This window comes from Girardinichthys multiradiatus, chromosome 24 (assembly GCF_021462225.1).
Source record: "Girardinichthys multiradiatus isolate DD_20200921_A chromosome 24, DD_fGirMul_XY1, whole genome shotgun sequence".
Classification (NCBI taxonomy): Eukaryota; Metazoa; Chordata; class Actinopteri; order Cyprinodontiformes; family Goodeidae; genus Girardinichthys; species Girardinichthys multiradiatus.
The window spans coordinates 2,187,894-2,208,251 of record NC_061816.1 but is presented as its reverse complement, the minus strand read 5'-3'; the positions used below and the strand labels follow the sequence as shown (position 1 = coordinate 2,208,251).

The window sequence follows — 20,358 nt, the reverse complement described above, 5'->3', positions numbered from 1 at the left end:
GGACTTCAGAATCAGAATTAGCTTTATTGCCAAGTTCGTACATACAAACAAGGAATTTAACTCCGGATGACTTTTCTCTCTGGGTTTCTTTTATTAACATTTTTAAAACGATTTTTTACATGCATTATAAGATATGTTTATGCATATATTTTTATGTCCTTGAATACATATATACAAATATACAAAGGTGCATGTGCAACTTTAGTATGCAGTTGTTTGGTACTCTATTAAATGTTCATCAGAGAAACAGCCTGGGGGAAGAAACTGTCTCTGTGGCGGCTGGTTTTAGTAAACAATTCAACGCTCACGTTGCCAATGACAGTGAGACCTGGAGGGTGTGGTTGGGAGGAATGCCCCTCCCGTTCTGAACCCGATTGGTGTTTTGTTATTGGACTTCTGTGCTCATCATGGATTGTCCATAACTAACACCATGTTCAAGCGTAAGGGTGTCCATATGTGCTCTTGGCACCAGGACACCGTAGGCCACAGTTCAATGATTGACTTTGGTGTCGAGTCATCTGATTTGCAGCCGCATGTCTTGGACACTTGGATGAAGACGGGAGTGGAGTTTTCCACTGACCACTACCTGGTGTAGAGCTGGCTCCAATGGTGGGGGAGGATGCCGGTGAGACCTGGCAGACCAAGACGAATCTTCAGGGTCAGCTGGCAATGCCTGGTGGAGTCTCCCGTAAGGCAGAGCTTTAACTCCCACCTCTGGGAGAGCTTCAAACACCAAGCAGCAGGTGGGGGACATTGAGTCTGACTGGGTTGTTGGAATAATTGAATAAAGATTTGTCTTATATTGTTCTTATTCTTTAACTTGACTATTTGATTTTATAACCTTTCATGATGTGTGTGAGAAAGGATGTGATGAGTTGTCTGCAGACAAAGATCATAAATGGAGCTGAGCTTGCAGAGAAAGGAAGCAGTCCAGTTGAGGAGGTCATAAAGATGAAGGCTGATTACACTGAACAAAAGGCACAACTGATCCTGGGAAGATGGAGGAGATTGTGGAAATGTGTTGTTAAAGGATAAAGTTGTTTATGACCTGTTTACGATGCAGCTGTTGTTTCCCATCCTTTAGAGAACAATGTTTTTGTAAATAGGGACCCCCAAAGATAATAAAAAGAGATGCTGTTCAGAGTGGAGCGAGATTTGTAACTGAACACATCTTGACCGTTTCTCCTTGCTGCGAGTAAAATAACTAATTCTTTGTGTCTCTTCTTTTTGTGTTGTTATAAGTATTGTAGGTTGTTTAAACCTGACATGGGCCATGTTCCGCACCTCCATTGCTGAGGCAACTTACCGGAGCTGTGGTCGCAAGGTTGTTGGTGTCTGTCACGGTGGCAATCCATGAGGGATGCTGCCAAGCTGAAGAAGGAGTTCTATTGGGTCTTTCTGGACTGTGGGACTCCGGAAACAGCTGATCGATACAGACAGTCCAAGCGGCATGCGGCTCGGGTGGTTGCTGAGGCAAAAACTCAGGCCTGGGAAGAGTTCAGAGAGGGCATGGAAAACGACTTCTGTATGGCTTCAATCCCACCGGCACCTCTTCCACTGAGGCAGCGGAGCCTGGGGACTTTGGGGCGGGCTCTCCAATCTCTGGTGCTGAGGTCACCGAGGTGATTAAAAAGCTCCTCGGTAGCAAGGCCCCGGGGGTGGATGAGATTCGCCCGGAGTTCCTTAAGGCTCTGGATGCTGCAGAATTGTGTTGGTTAACTTGACGAGATTCCAAATACAAGCAGCTGAAATGAGCTTCCTCCGTAGGGTGGCCGGGCACTCCCTTAGAGATAGGGTGAGGAGCTCGGCCATCCGGGAGGGGCTCGGAGTAGAGCCGCTGCACCTTCACATTGAGAGGAGACAGCTGAGGTGGCTCGAGCATCTATACCGGGAGAAGGCCCAAGGGACGGCCCAGGACACGCTGGAGGGACTATGTCTCTCGGTTGGCCTGGGAACGCCTTGGGCTTCCCCCGGAGGAGCTGGAGGAGGTGTCTGGGGAGAGGGACGTCTGGGTGTCACTGCTGAGTCTGCTGTCCCCGCAACCCAGTCCCAGATAAAGCGAAGGATGACGAGTACGAGTATGAACACCAGAGCTACAGTGGTTGTAGATAAACTTTGTTAACAGTCTGTTGTTCAGGGACCAGGAGTTCACTTCATGGCTTTATTAGGACCAACAGCAGGTTGGTGGGGGCCTGGCGGTTATGTTGCCGGGGTTTTAGGCCGGAGCACGCACTGACACAAGGCACAGTGCATTGGTGGGCTTGGGGGCCTCCTAAATTGGCAATGAGGTACCATTTAATTGCAGGTGCTCTCTCCTTTGAAGTGGACATGTCATACTTTTAAATTCCTTCTTTTCACATTAAAATCACTCAGTTGTGGTCTATATAAAGTGGAAATGCAATGCTTTTGTTTGAACCCCTTCTTATTGTAGCTCCTCGGGTTCCTCTTTTACCTCCTCTGAGGTGCATCTGAGAGCAATGCGTTTTAGTGCCGTCTCTTTAAATCCTAATGAGGCACTTCGCACCCTGCCTCCCACTGGGTCAAAGAGCGTTCCACCTGCTCGGCCATTTCTGTAGGTTCTCAACAATTATCTAGTGCCACAGAAGCAAGACAAAAACGGCAAAAACAACGTAAAACTGTTTATGTAATAATATTAAAACATGCAGAACAATTATGTCCTCAAGGACCTAAAAGGAGTAAACAGCACTAAGATAAGCAGAAGACACCATGTCATGCTATCTAAACAGTGGCACTGGGCGCGGCGCTGATGGTGTAGGGGTTAAGCGCGCGACCATATACGGAGGCTACAGTCCTCGAAGCGGCTGTCCCGGGTTCGAGTCCTGGACCCGGCGACATTTGCTGAATGTCTCCCCCTCTCTCTACCCCTCTTTCCTGTCTGCCTACTGTCAAAAAAATAAAAAAAATAAAGGCCACTAGTGCCAAAAAAATATCTTTAAACAGTGGCACTTACGTCATATCAGCACACAATAAATTCATGTCTAAAATGAAGTTTGTTGTCATTTTAGCGTTATTTGCAGCTTACCGCTTTACTGCGTCTGCCGTTTCCATAGACAGAAGGAACTGAGCCCTTAATCTTGATACTGGCGGAGGTTGCTGAAGAACTCGTTCTTGAAGTGGGGGAAATAAGAAATTCTAAATAAATTTAAACCAGGCAAGCCGAAGAGGTTCTGATTGTGGGGGACGGTGTAATGAATGATGTGGGTTAATACACCTGACAACAGAACATTTTCATTTTTCCGCTTGCTGCATCGGCATCCTTCAATTTGAACTACAAGAATACTGCAAGAGAAAAAAATGGTGAATTCGCTGGATTGTTGAGCCGGAAGTCCATGACCATCTTCAGAAGTTCCACAGAAAATAGTATGACGTACTAGAGAACGAAACGTAATAGAAAATGGAAACATATGGACTGACCAAATATGACCCAAAAAGCATCTAAATATATCATTGGAGGATCTGGAGTGACTGAATTCAAATTTTCTAGATTTTCAGAGACTCCCAATACACAAAAATGTGTTTAAGAGCTAAAAAAGTGGATTTTACATGATATGTCCCCTTTAAGGAGTGCATTCTGCTGGCGGAGCGGAGGGTCTGTGGGAGGAGGTGGGGCAAAGTCAACCTGGGTGTCTAATAGTCATGGATGCCGAATTCAAACACACACAAATCAAATGGTACCATGTTTCGGTACCTAAACGCATCCTTGTGGCGCTGAGGCAGAGTGGGCAATTTTTCATGCCAGACATGAACGCAGCATTGCACGTTTTAGAGCGTAATCACGTCAGTAGCCGCTGGTACCGTCAACAAAGCATGGCTGATAGAAAGCGCTCAAAAGTACCGCTCCACTTTTCAAAATGTGGTGCAGATTACGCTCACTGCAATATTTGTGATGCAAAGTGCAAGGCCAGTGGCGGGAAAACTTCTAATCTAGGGAGGATCACAGAAAGAGGATCACACGGCATTTAGTAATAGTACGTTTTAACAGCTAAATTCCTTCATTTTAATAGATCACGTTGGGAGCGATTTCTGTCCCTGCGTCGTCTCTACTCTACTTTCTATAGTCAAACTTGACAAAAGCTGGACGAAAACACACTCCTCAGACTCTGTGTCACCCACGCTGAGATACGGACAGAAAAACATGCCGTCAAAACCTGGAAAGCAGGTTTTTAAAAACACCAAATTTAGCTTTGATGGCAGCACTTCCTCTCCTGCGAGCAGCAGCAGGGCTAACTCTACTCCTGGTACACATGGCAAAGGTAGAAGTACACAAAATAACCCAAGTGTTTCATGCCCTGCCTCTGACACGTAGCTAAGATGAAATTATCCCCCATGATCTACAGGTCCTTCTCAAAATATTAGCATATTGTGATAAAGTTCATTATTTTCCATAATGTCATGATGAAAATTTAACATTCATATATTTTAGATTCATTGCACACTAACTGAAATATTTCAGGTCTTTTATTGTCTTAATACGGATGATTTTGGCATACAGCTCATGAAAACCCAAAATTCCTATCTCACAAAATTAGCATATTTCATCTGACCAATAAAAGAAAAGTGTTTTTAATACAAAAAACGTCAACCTTCAAATAATCATGTACAGTTATGCACTCAATACTTGGTCGGGAATCCTTTTGCAGAAATGACTGCTTCAATGCGGCGTGGCATGGAGGCAATCAGCCTGTGGCACTGCTGAGGTCTTATGGAGGCCCAGGATGCTTCGATAGCGGCCTTTAGCTCATCCAGAGTGTTGGGTCTTGAGTCTCTCAACGTTCTCTTCACAATATCCCACAGATTCTCTATGGGGTTCAGGTCAGGAGAGTTGGCAGGCCAATTGAGCACAGTGATGCCATGGTCAGTAAACCATTTACCAGTGGTTTTGGCACTGTGAGCAGGTGCCAGGGCGTGCTGAAAAATGAAATCTTCATCTCCATAAAGCTTTTCAGCAGATGGAAGCATGAAGTGCTCCAAAATCTCCTGATAGCTAGCTGCATTGACCCTGCCCTTGATAAAACACAGTGGACCAACACCAGCAGCTGACACGGCACCCCGGACCATCACTGACTGTGGGTACTTGACACTGGACATTTTGGCATTTCCTTCTCCCCAGTCTTCCTCCAGACTCTGGCACCTTGATTTCTGAATGACATGCAGAATTTGCTTTCATCTGAAAAAAGTACTTTGGACCACTGAGCAACAGTCCAGTGCTGCTTCTCTGTAGCCCAGGTCTGGGGAATGCGGCACCTGTAGCCCATTTCCTGCACACACCTGTGCATGGTGGCTCTGGATGTTTCTACTCCAGACTCAGTCCCCTGCTTCCGCAGGTCCCCCAAGGTCTGGAATCGGCCCTTCTCCACAATCTTCCTCACGGTCTGGTCACCTCTTCTCGTTGTGCAGCGTTTTCTGCCACACTTTTTCCTTCCCACAGACTTCCCACTGAGGTGCCTTGATACAGCACTCTGGGAACAGCCTATTCGTACAGAAATTTCTTTCTGTGTCTTACCCTCTTGCTTGAGGGTGTCAATAGTGGCCTTCTGGACAGCAGTCAGGTCGGCAGTCTTACCCATGATTGGGGTTTTGAGTGATGAACCAGGCTGGGAGTTTTAAAGGCCTCAGGAATCTTTTGCAGGTGTTTAGAGTTAACTCGTTGATTCAGATGATTAGGTTCATAGCTCGTTTAGAGACCCTTTTAATGATATGCTAATTTTGTGAGATAGGAATTTTGGGTTTTCATGAGCTGTATGCCAAAATCATCCGTATTAAGACAATAAAAGACCTGAAATATTTCAGTTAGTGTGCAATGAATCTAAAATATATGAATGTTAAATTTTCATCCTGACATTATGGAAAATAATGAACTTTATCACAATATGCTAATATTTTGAGAAGGACCAGTATATGATAAGACTGAGCTTGGTAATTAAATACATACATATGAGAGCGAGAGAGAGAGAGCGAGAGGGTATCGATTCCCAGGTACCGAGTATGGGTTCAAATGTGAAAGGCACCCATCCCTACAGCTCATACAGGGGTTGGACAATGAAACTGAAACACCTGGTTTTAGACTACAATAATTTATTAGTATGGTGTAGGGCCTCCTTTTGCGGCCAATACAGCGTCAATTCATCTTGGGAATGACATATACAAGTCCTGCACAGTGGTCAGAGGGATTTTAAGCCATTCTTCTTGCAGGATAGTGGCCAGGTCACTACGTGATACTGGTGGAGGAAAACGTTTCCTGACTCGCTCCTCCAAAACACCCCAAAGTGGCTCAATATTTAGATCTGGTGACTGTGCAGACCATGGGAGATGTTCAACTTCACTTTCATGTTCATCAAACCAATCTTTCACCGGTCTTGCTGTGTGTATTGGTGCACCGCCTTCAGGATACAATGTTTGAACCACTGGGTGCACATGGTCCTCAAGAATGGTTCGGTAGTCCTTGGCAGTGACGCGCCCATCTAGCACAAGTATTGGGCCAAGGGAATGCCATGATATGGCAGCCCAAACCATCACTGATCCACCCCCATGCTTCACTCTGGGCATGCAACAGTCTGGGTGGTACGCTTCTTTGGGGCTTCTTCACACCGTAACTCTCCTGGATGTGGGGAAAACAGTAAAGGTGGACTCATCAGAGAACAATACATGTTTCACATTGTCCACAGCCCAAGATGTGCGCTCCTTGCACCATTGAAACCAACGTTTGGCATTGGCATGAGTGACCAAAGGTTTGGCTATAGCAGCCCGGCCGTGTATATTGACCCTGTGGAGCTCCCGACGGACAGTTCTGGTGGAAACAGGAGAGTTGAGTTGCACATTTAATTCTGCCGTGATTTGGGCAGCTGCAGTTTTATGTTTTTTGGATACAATCCGGGTTAGCACCTGAACATCCCTTTCAGACAGCTTCCTCTTGAGTCCACAATTAATCCTGTTGGATGTGGTTCGTCCTTCTTGGTGGTATGCTAACATTACCCTGGATACCGTGGCTCTTGATACATCACAAAGACTTGCTGTCTTGGTCACAGATGCGCCAGCAAGACGTGCACCAACAATTTGTCCTCTTTTGAACTCTTTATATGTTACCCATAATGTTGTGTGCATTTCAATATTTTGAGCAAAACTGTGCTCTTACCCTGCTAATTGAACCTTCACACTCTGCTCTTACTGGTGCAATGTGCAATCAATGAAGACTGGCTACCAGGCTGGTCCAATTTAGCCATGAAACCTCCCACACTAAAATGACAGGTGTTTCACTTTCATTGTCCAACCCCTGTAAGCATCAAAGTCAAAAACATCTGGTCAGCTGATCTAAGATCTTAATGGCATGTAAGAATTAAGCAGCTCAGACAATTAAGAAGGGGAAACGCCATTAAGACAATGTTAAAATGTGTTTCTTTCCTTATCCTGAACAGTGTCTCTTGACTCTAGTGGAAAGATTTCTGGCTGGTATCTCTCTTGGCTTGTTTGCTGGTAACAAGCTCGTGTCTGGCCCACCCCACGGACAAGCAATAGCAAAGACGAGGCAGATGAACGCCGTTGAATAATATTTTTCCTTTAGCAAAGAAGAAAAACAAATACATCTTGCTTGGCAACTGGTTAACCCATGATAACCTAATGCTTCTACTGCACATCCAGCACTACTACTTCTCTCCAACAATACATAACATTACTCTCTACTGCCCCCTATGCCCAAAAAAGGGAAAGATTATACAACATGTGGATTAAAAACACAATGGGAAGTCAGTAAAAGCACACTAAAACGTGAGTTACGTGCTCTCAATGTCATGTACCAGTTAAATATCGTGCAGCACCATTTTGTACCAGCTGTAAATGTGAGAGGGAGGCCTGGGAAATCAAAAGATTGTTACAATAATTCAAGTATGAGGTGATAAATACTTGTATCAGTCTCTTTAGGTGACGCCTAGAGAGGAGGGTTTTGATTTCTGACAGCCGCCTAAATTCAAAGAAAGAGGACTTGAAGACAGCATTGACCGGTGAGCCAAGGTTTCGGCTGCTGTTTTACACCTAAATTTGTGTTGCTGAATTCTTCAAGCAGGACCAAAGAGGAAAGGTCAAAGGAAGGGACAGGGTTCCCACCAGAAATTTTTATGAGCGTGGCGGGAGAGGGAACAGACTCAGCACAGGCGCAATAGTCGACATAAAAACCACATGGAGAGGAAACCCAGATGCCAGTTAAAGGGCTGCCAGAAATCATAAAAAAGAAGCGTATCGGCCTAATTTCAGCGCAGCGGTGACAATTTTCAGCGTAGCGACCCACTAGCGCTGGAAAGAACCCTGAGGGATATTGCTGCAGTCACTGGATTTAAAAAGCATGACCTCAGCCTTAATTTCATTAAAATTTGGGATATTCAGCGCCATCCATGCCCAGATGTCACCGAGACCACCAAGGAGAGGCTAAACAGAACCATTAGGTTTAAAGGCAACATAGAAAATATGCAGTAGACAGACGAAGGTCCAGAGGGTTGGCAATCAAACCAGTAATCAGTTAACATAATGAAAAACGGAACAACTACTGTTTTATTAATTTAAAATATTTTATTAATGTTCTATAATAATGAAACAGTAGTACAATAGAGAGCGGTAGACGACTCCCCCCCCACACACACACACACTGGTGCCATCTTTTAGTGTCAATGAAGCTGAGATGATCCGTTTCATCTCAGCATGGTTGGGCTTCATTATTTAGCATGGATAAACCATAACCCAATGCTAAACAGACAGAGGACCATTATCACTTGTACCACTCATTCTGGGTGGGGTGGCAATCAGAGGCAGAGCAGCTGTGGGGTGCCTAGTTCTTGTGTGTGGGCGGCTCTAGGGTATCTGTGGGTTTGCACGGGATCCAGAGATCCACTGGGGCTGCTTAGTCTGCACTCAATTCAATTCACTTCAAAGATACTTTATTGATCCCCGAGGGTAAATTATAATTCCAGTACAACCCATCCAAACATACATCATGACACAAGACAAGGGGGAGACGGGTCACCGAGGCTTTGCTGCCCACTCACAGGCACTGCCCTTGCTAGATGAGAAAAGAGGCCACATTAGGTAAGTAGAGAAAAAAAAAAATCATATTTCACACTTTATCCTTAGCAGGATACAGTTTGAGATTGTAAAAAACCTCAGAACAAAGAAGCAACAAGTTGACAAAACAACATCATGCCGGGAACGGTGAAGGTGGTGTGAGGTGTGCATATGTTTATCTTGAGCATGTGTGTGTGTGCAAGTAAGTCCATGAAGCATTGTCCCAGAGGCCATTGTCCTTGAAGATACGTTGGAATGTTCATCAACCGGCCACAAAGTTCTGAGCAGGTCCACAGATGTCCTCAGGGAAGGGAGGGGGCAGAGGGAGCAGAGCGTCATGTTAACATAACTTCCAGGAGAAGTTGAAGATAGCCAGCCATCAAGGCCATGCAGGGGAGCCAGATTCAGAAAAACAATAATTATTTGGGTTAGGCTGACTCTTAATTTTCCGTCAGCCTTGAGAGTCTCGCTAGTGTTTCTCAAAGGCGAATCCAAACAGCCAAATTCCTGGTCTTTCTGCCAGATCCGAGCGAACAACTTTCTCCAAGATTTATCCCATTTCACCCCTGAGTCCAGGAACCGCAACCTGCCTGCAATCCTGTATGAGGATCACATCCAGTCTGCGATTCAGCTCACGTAACATCTCAGTCTGAGTGTTGATCGCTCTGAAGATCCCATCATACATGCCAGGCAGCCTTACAATGACCAGAACAGCTGCTGACATTTTCCGAATTTCTCGATACTCCAGGTAACCGCTGACTCCAAAAAGCAGAAATCCTAATATCAAACATCCAATTATATACACACCTTCCACATCCTCGACTGACATTATCGACAAACACACAATCCTCCATTTCTGCCAGGAGTCCATTGTGTATCCGGAGAAAAATGTCCCGTCCGGGCAAGTGGGCTCTCCTGACCCCTGTCTTCTCGTCGAGAAAATTTTATCAATTGCATTGAGAGACCAGCTGACCAAATTCATATTTTGGAAGAATTTGGAAGATATGCAAAAAGAGGCTCCAAAAAAGACAAGACACAGAGCTGAAGCAGGGCAGATATGGGAGGGGTGCGGGAGACAGAGAAAAAGTGTCCACCTCCACTGAGAGCAGGGAAAAAAAAGTGTTAACAAATTATTTAGCCAACACTCGTGGTGTTGGCTAAATAATTTGTTGTCCAAATCCTTTTGGTTTTTCCTCTGCAATTTTAAAAATCAGCAACAAAACAGAACTCCCCCACTATCACTAGAGTCTGTTATGTGGGAATATTGGTTACTTATTCAGCTACAGTGACGACAGAAACAAAGCTTTAAGCTAGCTTTCTTTCAACAGTGATAAGATATGCAACTTGCTCTACAATAAACTTATTTATCTGAAGTAAGCAGCAGACACATTGGTGCCGTCTCTGGGGAGTCGGTTGGGAGGGTTTCCTCCACCAGCTGCACCTCTATGGTGCATTCAAGTACAAACTGTACACTGGATTGTTAATATTAAAAAACTTCAATGTATTAAAACCTTTTTTGGTTATTAAATATCAGCATACTCTTATGAAAACATTCGTAAACAACATTGACCATTATCATGTGTTTTTATTGTATTATGAATATATTAATAGACAGACTCAAGTTAAATCTCCAGTCAGGTCTATGGTGCCCACTTTTAGAAACACTAGAACGTACTGATAAAATCAGATGAGAAATCTAAACATTTTTCTTCACTGTTGAATAAAGTAAAAACTTTTATACATTTATACGCTTGTTTGTCCTGAATGAAACGCAGTGAATCATGACATTTGTGTATCGTTACTAAGTTACTGTTAGAAGTCAAGTAGTTTTACACAAATACAGTATAAATGCTTCATGAGAACATTTTAATTTTGCTTATTAAATGAAAAACAGTCACATTGTGTTCCATCACAGGATTAGGTTTGCTGGCCCAGATATGTACTGTATGTATATATGTATCATTCATTTAATAAAGTCAACTCTGAAACTAGAGAAACGTCTCATTTCTTCCTCCTTTTTGTGAAGCAAATCTACTTTTGATCATAAAAGACAACCAGATGCACCAGACTGTTAGCTGCCAGACAGGAGACACACACACAAACAAATCCTTACTCTTGATAGGAGCTGCAGTTAATGGAAACCTGGTATCAGTCTCCTCCTTCACAGTGAGCTGCTCTCCTTCCTGACTGGTCCAGAGTTCCTCCTGTTCCTCCTTTATCTGGAGGGGCTCTGGCTCCTGCTGATCCACATCAGGACTCTGTTCTTCAGGAGCCTCTTCTTTAACATCTGCTGGCAGCACTGAAACACATTACATGCATTATGAACAACTTTCTGATTCAGTATATGTGATGCATACTGAAAATATACAAATATATAACACAGATTAATCCAGTTATGGCTGTTTTATTTTGAAATAACTAAAAGGAAATGATAACTACATAAAATCAGCTTTATTGCCAAGTTTGTTCAGAAAACAAGACATTTGACTCTGGTACATTTTGTTCTCAATAATAAAGAATATCTTCTTAAATGTAGATATAAACACAACTGAGTTTACAATAGAAGATAATGTGAGATCAGTCCAGGTATGCATGGTGTTGTTCTGGATCTCTGACTGTCAAGAGTTCATCAGAGAAACAACCTGGAGGAAGAAACTGTCTCTGTGGAGGCTGGTTTTAGCAGACAGCGCTCTGTAGCGCCACCTGAAGGTAGAAGCCTAAACAGTTTGCATGGTGCAGGGTGTTTGGTACATAACATACAGCTCCTCTACCGTAATACACCATGGATGGACGCATCTGATTTCTACCGTCAGCGATCGACGGCTCACTTCACCGCAGTTAGATGATCCTCTGTCGTTTCAAACTAATATTTCTGAGCTGGGCTCCAGAAGCTCCTGCTGATGTTTCACTATCCTAACAACGAGTTCTAATTCAGAGGAATAATCCACCAGCAGACTGAAAACGGCTCCTAAACTTTAACTACCATCCACACAGTTGGCATGAAGAAGGAAACATCCAAACCTAATCTGGGCTGGAAAACATCATCCATCATCTGGTGTCTCTTCCTCTGCTGCGTCCTGCCGCTGTTTGAGCTCCTGCTTCCCTCCAGTTTCTTTGACCAGATGTTCCTCAAGCTGCTGGACTTCTTTCCAGAGTTCATCAACTGCTGCTGCTGCAGCTCTCTTACAGCTTTATCAACACTCCCGCTTCTGGGCTGCTGACGAACAGGGAACAAAGGATGAAGAACCCGGAAGAGATCCACGTGTTTGGGAAGAGGGGGCGGGGCCAGCGGAACAGGTGTTGTGCGAAATTCTGTTCCCCTGAAATATTCTGTTCCTCCTGTGTCGGGAGCGCGCACTGCAGCCAGAGATCTGACCGTCTTCACAGCTTTTCTGATCGATTTTCGGTAAAACTACGAAACGTATTCATGTCAATGTTGTTACTTCATTTTTAATCAACAGCTCCTAGAAAAAATAAATAAATACAAAATGAACCTGGTCTTGTGAGGTTGTTTTTGCACAGTTTCGTGTTGTTTGTCTTTTCCAACTTGTGTCATTTTCACTTTAACCTGACGGATATCAATCAACCACCAAACTCTGTTTTCCAACACGTCGTGTTTATTTCTACGTTTTTATTACTGATATAAAACAATGATGCTCACTCTGTTGACTTCTTGAATAGATGAGAGTGTAGCTTATTTTTCTAAATCGCGTTTTAATGTAAAATATGACAAAATACCGGATTTATAAAAGACATTTTACTGCATTGATAATGGTACTGTCTGATGTTGTTTTGTTTAAAATAATCCGCTCTAGTATTATTTAAGTATTTTACATATTCCTATATTAAACATATTGTCCCTGTCATGTATGAGAACATATTTCCTCTCTTTTAAAAAGAGGGAAAAATATTTATAGGATCATCATAGAGGAACACAGTATTCCAGCCTGACGCTCACACCTCGTAATGTTTTGTTGCTCCATGGGACAGAGATTAACCAATCACCTTATATTTTGGGTGGGTCATTCCTCACATCATACACAACTATTCTTGTGAATGTGGAAACATTTGCTCTTTATTTGCCAGAATTACAGGGGGAACAGAAAATTTCAGACAGCTGAAACAATCAGTTCCTCCTCTATAACATGGGAACAAATTATTTTTTCAACAAGTCTTTCACTGGGTTTATTCCTCTCATCATGGACAACAACTCCTGTGACTTTGGAAACATTTGCTCTTTATATGCCCAAGATACTTTGGAGGAAAAGTTCAGTTATATTGTTTTTAAATTTTAAAGTTTTTACACTATTTTGCTAATCTTTGGTCTTTTAATACATTTGCAGTCTATTAATGCATTTATTGCTATAATCATGAAGGATTACAACATCCAGAATACAGGTCAGGCTGCTTTTATTGATTCATTTGCAATGACAGCAATATGGCAGGAAAAAGTCCAAGATTAAAGGTATATCTCATGCATTCTACTATGTGTTTATGTGTGAGTTTTCCATGTGGTAAAAACAGTTTTGAATCAGTGATAAGATAATATGTTATTGGTTGTGATATTTATTCTTGAATATATATATTACCAGGTTTTGCTGTAGCACTTAGAGCAAATTCTAATCTTGGTACATTGTTTGTATTACTAAACATATTTTTGGTTGGTGACATCAAAACATGTTTACTGCTTTTTAAAAGCACAGATGAACCCAATGGATTATGAAGTAATTCTGGGAATTAATAATTGTCACAACCACTGGACATCAGTGGTAAGAATTTGTTTTTATATTTTAAAAATATCTTATATAATAGTTATGTCATAAGCAAAAAACACATGAAGACTGTTGATTGCACACTTATTAGGTGATCTACCCACAAGACAAAAGATCTTTTTTCTTGGATCCACTGGGGGAGTCAAAGCAAGACATCCAGAAATGTTTGCAAAGCTCAAGCTATGGGTAGATATGAAACCTTAACTTAAGCATTAAATTCAGATGACGGTTCTTATTAATATACCTATATTAACAGGGCATTTATGAGGAAGAAGGGATGCAGTGTGTCATGGTGGACATGTGATACTGTCAAACATCCCAAACAACAGGACAGTACATCATGTGGAGTATTTGCATTGAAGATCCATACAAATGTTCACACATTATGATGTATATTTTGAAACATTTAAACTTTGTTATTAATTTAAAGCCATTAAATAAAGCTTTATATGTCAGTTTGCAGAAAGACTCCTTGCAAAAGAGGCTGTGGATTTCCCTGTTTCCAGAGAGGCGGTTAACATCCTCAGGTTTGACATTGCTGTAAAACTTCTCCATAACAGTGGTGAGAAATCTAACATTGTTCTACCAAAAGTTTCTTATTTTAAAGTTTGGATTAATTGTTATCATGATTACAATTGTTTGCAGTTGTTGCTACAAAGATAGGAATACTTAGCCAAAAATAACTACAGTGACAGTAGGGTTTGCAATAACATTTGTTTAAGAAAATTTTTCCTCTTTGTCCACAAATAAATAAAAACAACCATTATATTTTCTGTTATTAAACTTCATAATGCTACTTTTATCACTAATTATGTCCAAACGTGGTACATTCTCATAGACAGCTCCTGAATAAATTGTGTTTGTGTTTACCACATCCTGTTTAATAGTTACCAGATAGTAACCAGATCTGCATCTTGAAGCAAGTCACTGAACTCCACAGACAAACAAACTTTGAATCACAAAAGATTTGCAGAGTGAATCTGCAAAAACAAGAAAAACTGTATATATAGGTATATTTTTATACTTCACATTTATTCTTATCAGATGACGTGGAAGACTTGTGCCACTTCTGAGGAGAGATGGAAAAAGAGACGGACTTGAACTGGGTAACAACATTATAGAATTATTCAAACATGTATTGTTAGGAGGTTAAATGGAGAGGACCTAAACTGTAATTTTAACTTGCGTAAGCAAGCTTTGATAGGATCCTGCCCTCCTGCGGACCGAAGTTGGAATAAGAAGGAATAAAAAATGAATGGATCTTATAATTGTAGACAGATGTTTTTGCTGAAAATGCCTTATATTATTTGTCCTTTTTCTAGATCCAAAGTGAGATGTTCCTGAGGTGGTTTCATCAGGCATGTGTGGGAAGCCCACCAACAGAAAACACATTTAAGTGATTTGCTTGTTCTTTTTAGGTTTGTGTGTCTGCTGTGGTGTGCTTGTTTGTTTAGACTTTCTCTAAAAGTCAATAAATTACATTTTGAAAAATAAGCTTGATATTTTTCTTCACAAAACTTTTGTATAAGGTAACTAGGGGAAGAAAAGACCCAACGTCTCAAAATGTACTAGATGTAACATCTATGAATCCTGTAAGTTATTTTGTTCCCATGTTATAGAGGGGGAACTGATTATTTCAGCTGTCTGAAATATTCTGTTCCCCCTGTAATTCTGGCAAATAGGAATATGTAAAGTACTTAAATAATACTAGAGCGGATTATTTTAAACAAAACAACATCAGACCGTACCATTATCAAACCAGTAGAAATATCTTTTTTACATTAAAACGCGATTTATCAGAAAAATAAGCTACACTCTCATCTATTCAAGAAGTCAACAGAGTGAGCATCCATTGTTTTATATCAGTAATAAAAAAGTAGAAATAAACACGACGTGTTGGAAAACAGAGTTTGGTGGTTGATTGATATCCGTCAGGTTAAAGTGAAAATGACACAAGTTGGAAAAGACAAACAACACGAAACTGTGCAAAAACAACCTCACAAGACCAGGTTCATTTTGTATTTATTTATTTTTTCTAGGAGCTGTTGATTAAAAATGAAGTAACAACACTGACATGAATACGTTTCGTAGTTTTACCGACAAATTGATCAGAAAAGCTGTGAAGACGGTCGGATCCGCCTCTCTGGCTGCAGTGCGCGCTCCCGACACAGGAGGAACAGAATATTTCAGGGGAACAGAATTTCGCACAACACCGGAAATCATGACCAAATGTATTGTTGTTATTATGTATTACTGTTGCACGTGTGTTTTTACAGTTGTTTCCAAACACGATGTTTCAAAGTGAATATTTCAAAATCCGGATGAAATGTGTTGAGACAAGGTAACAATTAAAATGCCGAGCAATGAGCCAGGAGGCCCCAAAGAATGAAAAACATTTGAGCATTAAAACAAACTTCCAAGGAAACACAAATATTTCTAGTTCTACCTGCCTTGTTGTTCCAACAGGTTTGGATATCATTTACATTTAGGTCAGAATCCTTGTAGACTGCAATATTAGTTTGGTAGATTTTATTCCAGGACTATGTACAATATAAACAAGTTGATTAAAGATGATTGAAAATCATGACCAAAAGAGTGATGCAACATTACCATGCAATGTTTATGTTTGAGAACCAAGGATTATCTTGAAGAATCTGGAAATGAAGTTAAATTAGTCTTGGAACCAACTTAGGCAATAATCAGCAAACGTTTAGACAACCATTCACAATGCAAGATCAGGTAAAATATTATTTTATTAAAATAATGATCTGCTGAATAAAAACAACCTTCTGGATGACTAATTCTTAACAGTGTCTAATTAGCTGCCTTTATTTATTGAAATAATATCATCAGTCAGTCATTTTCTACCGCTTATTCCATAGTGGGTCACGGGGGAACTGGTGCCTATCTCCAGCAGTTTATGGGCAAGATGCGGGGTACACCCTGGACGGGTCACCAGTCTGTCACAGGGCAACACACAAACAACAAAGCACACACTCATTTATACATACCTAAGGGCAATTTAGAGTGACCAACTAACCTAACAGGCATGTCTTTGGACTGTGGGACGAACCCAGAGTAACCGTTGAGAACCTACACATGCACAGGGAGAACATGCAAACTCAATGCAGAAAGACCCCCAGCCAGGAATTGAACCCAGGACCTTCTTGCTGCAAGGCAACAGTGCTAACAACTGCGCCACCGTGCAGCACACGAAATAATATTTGAAGAAATATTATTAAGGGAGTATTTTGGAAAGAGCCAAATCTTTCTGGAGAAATGGGGCTTAATGGTGTTTACTTAGTTATCAGATTTAGTGAAATAATGTTTAAGGACTATTATTTAGTAGCTTGAAACTAACAACCTTTCTGTTAAATACTCTTTAGTAGCAAGCACGTGTTCTTACCGGTTAGCAGTTGAGCTAACAAAGAAGCGGATAGCTTAGCACCAGAAACAAACACATACCTTTAAAATACCAGGGTTAATAAAAGGGTTAAAATGCATAAGCGCGGATGGCGCGTTATGATCAATCTTCTGTGTTTAAAGTCACCCTTTAAATAAAGTTTGACTTAACTTAAAAACACACAAACACAGAACACAAACAGGGCACGTGTGCTGCAGATAGCCTGCTAGCACTAAGATAGCCGAGTTTCACACAAACAAAACCAAACTTCATAGAATTAAAACATTCAGATCATTTCATCCTAACTGTTATCCTGCCCAAACCCAACCTCTGACCATGGTGAGGAAATGTTGTCCAAGGGGCAAAGTTTGAAGAAACTTTCAGCTAACCTCGGCGCGGCGCTGGCGGTGTAATGGTGCGTTCACACCGAACGCGGTTTCTGCGAAAGGAGCGGCCGATTTAGATGTTATCCCTATGTAGAAGCACATTCAGGAGCGGAGCGGTGCGGTGCGGTGCGGTGCGAAGGACACGGAGGACGCACCGCAGAAAGCGCGCCAAGCGAAGCGGGAGCAGCGAGAGCGATGGACGAGTTGAAAAATCTGAACTTTTTCCTAAATTCACATCATGTCAACCAATCAGGGACTGGATGTGGCTGTGACGTAGGGTGCAAGACCGCAGCGGAGAAGAAGCGGTTGTCAGTGGAGATGGAGGACCAGATCATAGTGGCGGTGTGCAGCAAGCCAGTCGTAGGACTCAACTAATTACGTTTACTGAGACAAGTACAAAAAGGACCTGGCCTGGTTATGTTTAGGCACAAATATCTTATATTTAAGAGATGTGGATGTTAAAAATCAGCTGTTTTTTTTATTGAGCTGAGATTTATTTACTCACCGAAGACAGATGGACAGGCGTTCAGCAGCGGGGATATAGTGCCGGTAGTTGGTGCCCCAGAGGCCGATTCGTCTCCCAACGCGGGACAGTTGATCTTCGAACTGGGTCCTGGATAGACGGAAGTACCGCTGAAATTGACCATCATCCAGACGCAACTCCTGGAGAAAGTGGTGGTAATCTCCGAACTGTTCCCATCCCTGAAGAATCTCATGAACCCAGGGACGTTGAGGTCGACGGCGTTTTTCGGCTCTCCACAGGTAAAACACCGTAATTATCCGTGAAATCCATGTCAGCCATGTTCAGTTGAAACCAGCAAGTAGCAGATGGAAGCTCCTCCTACTTGATGACGCGGCGAAGCGTTGCCGCTTGTTGCCAAATGCCAACGCGGAGTTCACGTGGAATGTCAAGCGGGCAAAAGCACACAAATGAGGCGAAATATTCGCAGAATCCGCGTTCGGTGTGAACGCACCTTAAGGGTTAGCTCCAGAGCTGTAGCTGGGAGGCCCGTCCTGTCCGCTGACCACACGGTGATGCGGTCTCTGCTGTCTTCCTTCCAGACTGGGAGACCGCGTCTTTGCAGGGGCTTCTCTCGAACACCGTTTGCTTCTGCAGGGCTCGGAAAGAAAGTCAGCAATGCTTATACCTTCATTTCCCCTCTTTATGAATGAAATCACTGGGTACAGAAACAGTGCTTCACTCATTCTTAACTTGTGCATATGATCATGTGATCTTCTGACACTCTTGGATCCAGTTTGAAGAGTTTATGTCTTTTTGCCAGCAAAAGACATTAGTGCGCTTTGTCCCCCTCCTATCCCGATGAACACCAGTGTGGAAGAGAGCGGATGTAGCAACAGTTGCGCTTTTATTTGGGCAGTGGCGTCACAGGATGTTTGCAGTTATCCCGTTTACTGGCTGTGCCGGAAGAAGGTTAATGCACTTTATTTTGAAAAGTTCCAGAAGTTCGTACCGGAGTTTAATGTTGAAATCCATGGCTGTGGGTTCCAACAAGATCCTCGAAGTACTTGTTGAGGTAAAATAATGCTATCACTGATATCCTTGCGGCCTCAACCTCTCCCAGTCCGGATGTCGTGAGAAAGAACAGATGAAGAGCAGGAAATTAAGATTAACACAAGTTTAATTTGGAAGATAATAAGTCCAATGATTTCTAATGCAAAATGAATACATACAGAATAACACAAAGAAAGAAAATTTACATAAGGCCTTATGGAGTGAGATCGCAGGTTTTCAGCAAAGCATGGCTGTCTTTACCCAGATGTCTCTCTCATTACACGCTCCAGAACATCTTTATACCGTTGACTTCAAAGCTTACTGACTGTGCCTTCCCCTTTTGCTGTCTGGTGTTGTAAATCAGCCAAGCTCCCTTGTGGTATCTATACCATGCCCAAAAGTTGACATTTATTGCTTTATTGACCCTACAGCCAGCTTTTACCGCTTGCAGCTGCCGAGAACCCCTGCTCCATCCTGACTCCTGCTGTGATCTGTGATCTCTCCTCAAGGCTCACTCATGTTAAATCTCAGTTTAATGTTCCCACATGCAAACTAAACTAATATCATGAAAGTACATAATTTTAATTCTCAACATACTCCTTCCACCGCCCGATAATGTCCCTAGTCGAGGTCAGCAGCCTCCCAGCCCCAGTGTAAACAGTGTTTGCGAAGCACTGCTTCCCCCTCCTGAGGCACCGGATGGTTTGCCAGAATCGCTTTGAGGCCAACCGGTAGTCCTTTTCCATGGCTTCACCGAACTCCTCCAAGGCCCAAGTTTTTGCCTCTGCCACTGCCCAGGCTGCGGCACGCTTGGCCTCACGGTACCCGTCAGCCACCTCAGGAGTCCCACGAGCCAACCACAGCAGATAGGACTCCTTCTTCAGCTTGATAGTGTCCCTTACTGCTGGTGTCCATCACTGGGTTCTGGGATTGCCGCCGCGACAGGCACCGCAGACCTTACGGCCGCAGCTGCGGGCAGCAGCACCGACAATAGATGCGGAGAACATGGTCCACTTGGACTCTATGTCTCCAACATCCCCCGGAATCTGGTCAAAGCTCTTCCGGAGGTGAGAGTTGGATAAATCCCTGGCCGAGGGCTCCACCAGACGTTCCCTGCAGACCCTCACTATGCGCTTGTGCCTGCCAAGTCTGTCCGGCTTTCACCTCTTCCAGCGGATCCAACTCACCACCAGTTGGTGATCAGTGGACAGCTCAGCC

At 42.8% G+C, this 20,358-nt stretch overlaps 3 protein-coding genes and 1 long non-coding RNA gene across 15 annotated transcripts in view; 2 read left to right on the top strand and 2 right to left on the bottom strand.

Moving 5' to 3' along the window:
- LOC124861417 (gastrula zinc finger protein XlCGF57.1-like) overlaps window positions 1–12,516 on the bottom strand; it is a 364,644-nt gene extending 352,128 nt beyond the window's left edge. For 2 of the 5 annotated variants that reach the window (XM_047355163.1, XM_047355169.1), the window contains exons 1-2: window positions 12,088–12,513; window positions 11,180–11,365 (exon numbers count right to left, since the gene is read on the bottom strand). In XM_047355163.1, the coding sequence (XP_047211119.1) occupies window positions 11,180–11,365; window positions 12,088–12,226 (325 nt within the window). In that variant the 5' untranslated portion in view covers window positions 12,227–12,513. Of the gene's footprint in view, window positions 1–11,179; window positions 11,366–12,087 lie in introns of all 5 variants that reach the window. The other 3 variants (XM_047355164.1, XM_047355165.1, XM_047355168.1) reach the window with 3 other exon arrangements.
- Window positions 1–20,358, bottom strand: part of LOC124861391 (NACHT, LRR and PYD domains-containing protein 3-like) — a 923,911-nt gene that overhangs the window by 92,452 nt on the left and 811,101 nt on the right. The window lies entirely within an intron of this gene.
- LOC124861426 (gastrula zinc finger protein XlCGF57.1-like) overlaps window positions 1–20,358 on the top strand; it is a 1,067,819-nt gene that overhangs the window by 628,171 nt on the left and 419,290 nt on the right. The window lies entirely within an intron of this gene.
- LOC124861539 lies at window positions 13,426–14,023 on the top strand. The gene is made up of 3 exons (XR_007036660.1): window positions 13,426–13,531; window positions 13,765–13,835; window positions 13,930–14,023. It is a non-coding gene; the product is annotated as an uncharacterized LOC124861539 (long non-coding RNA).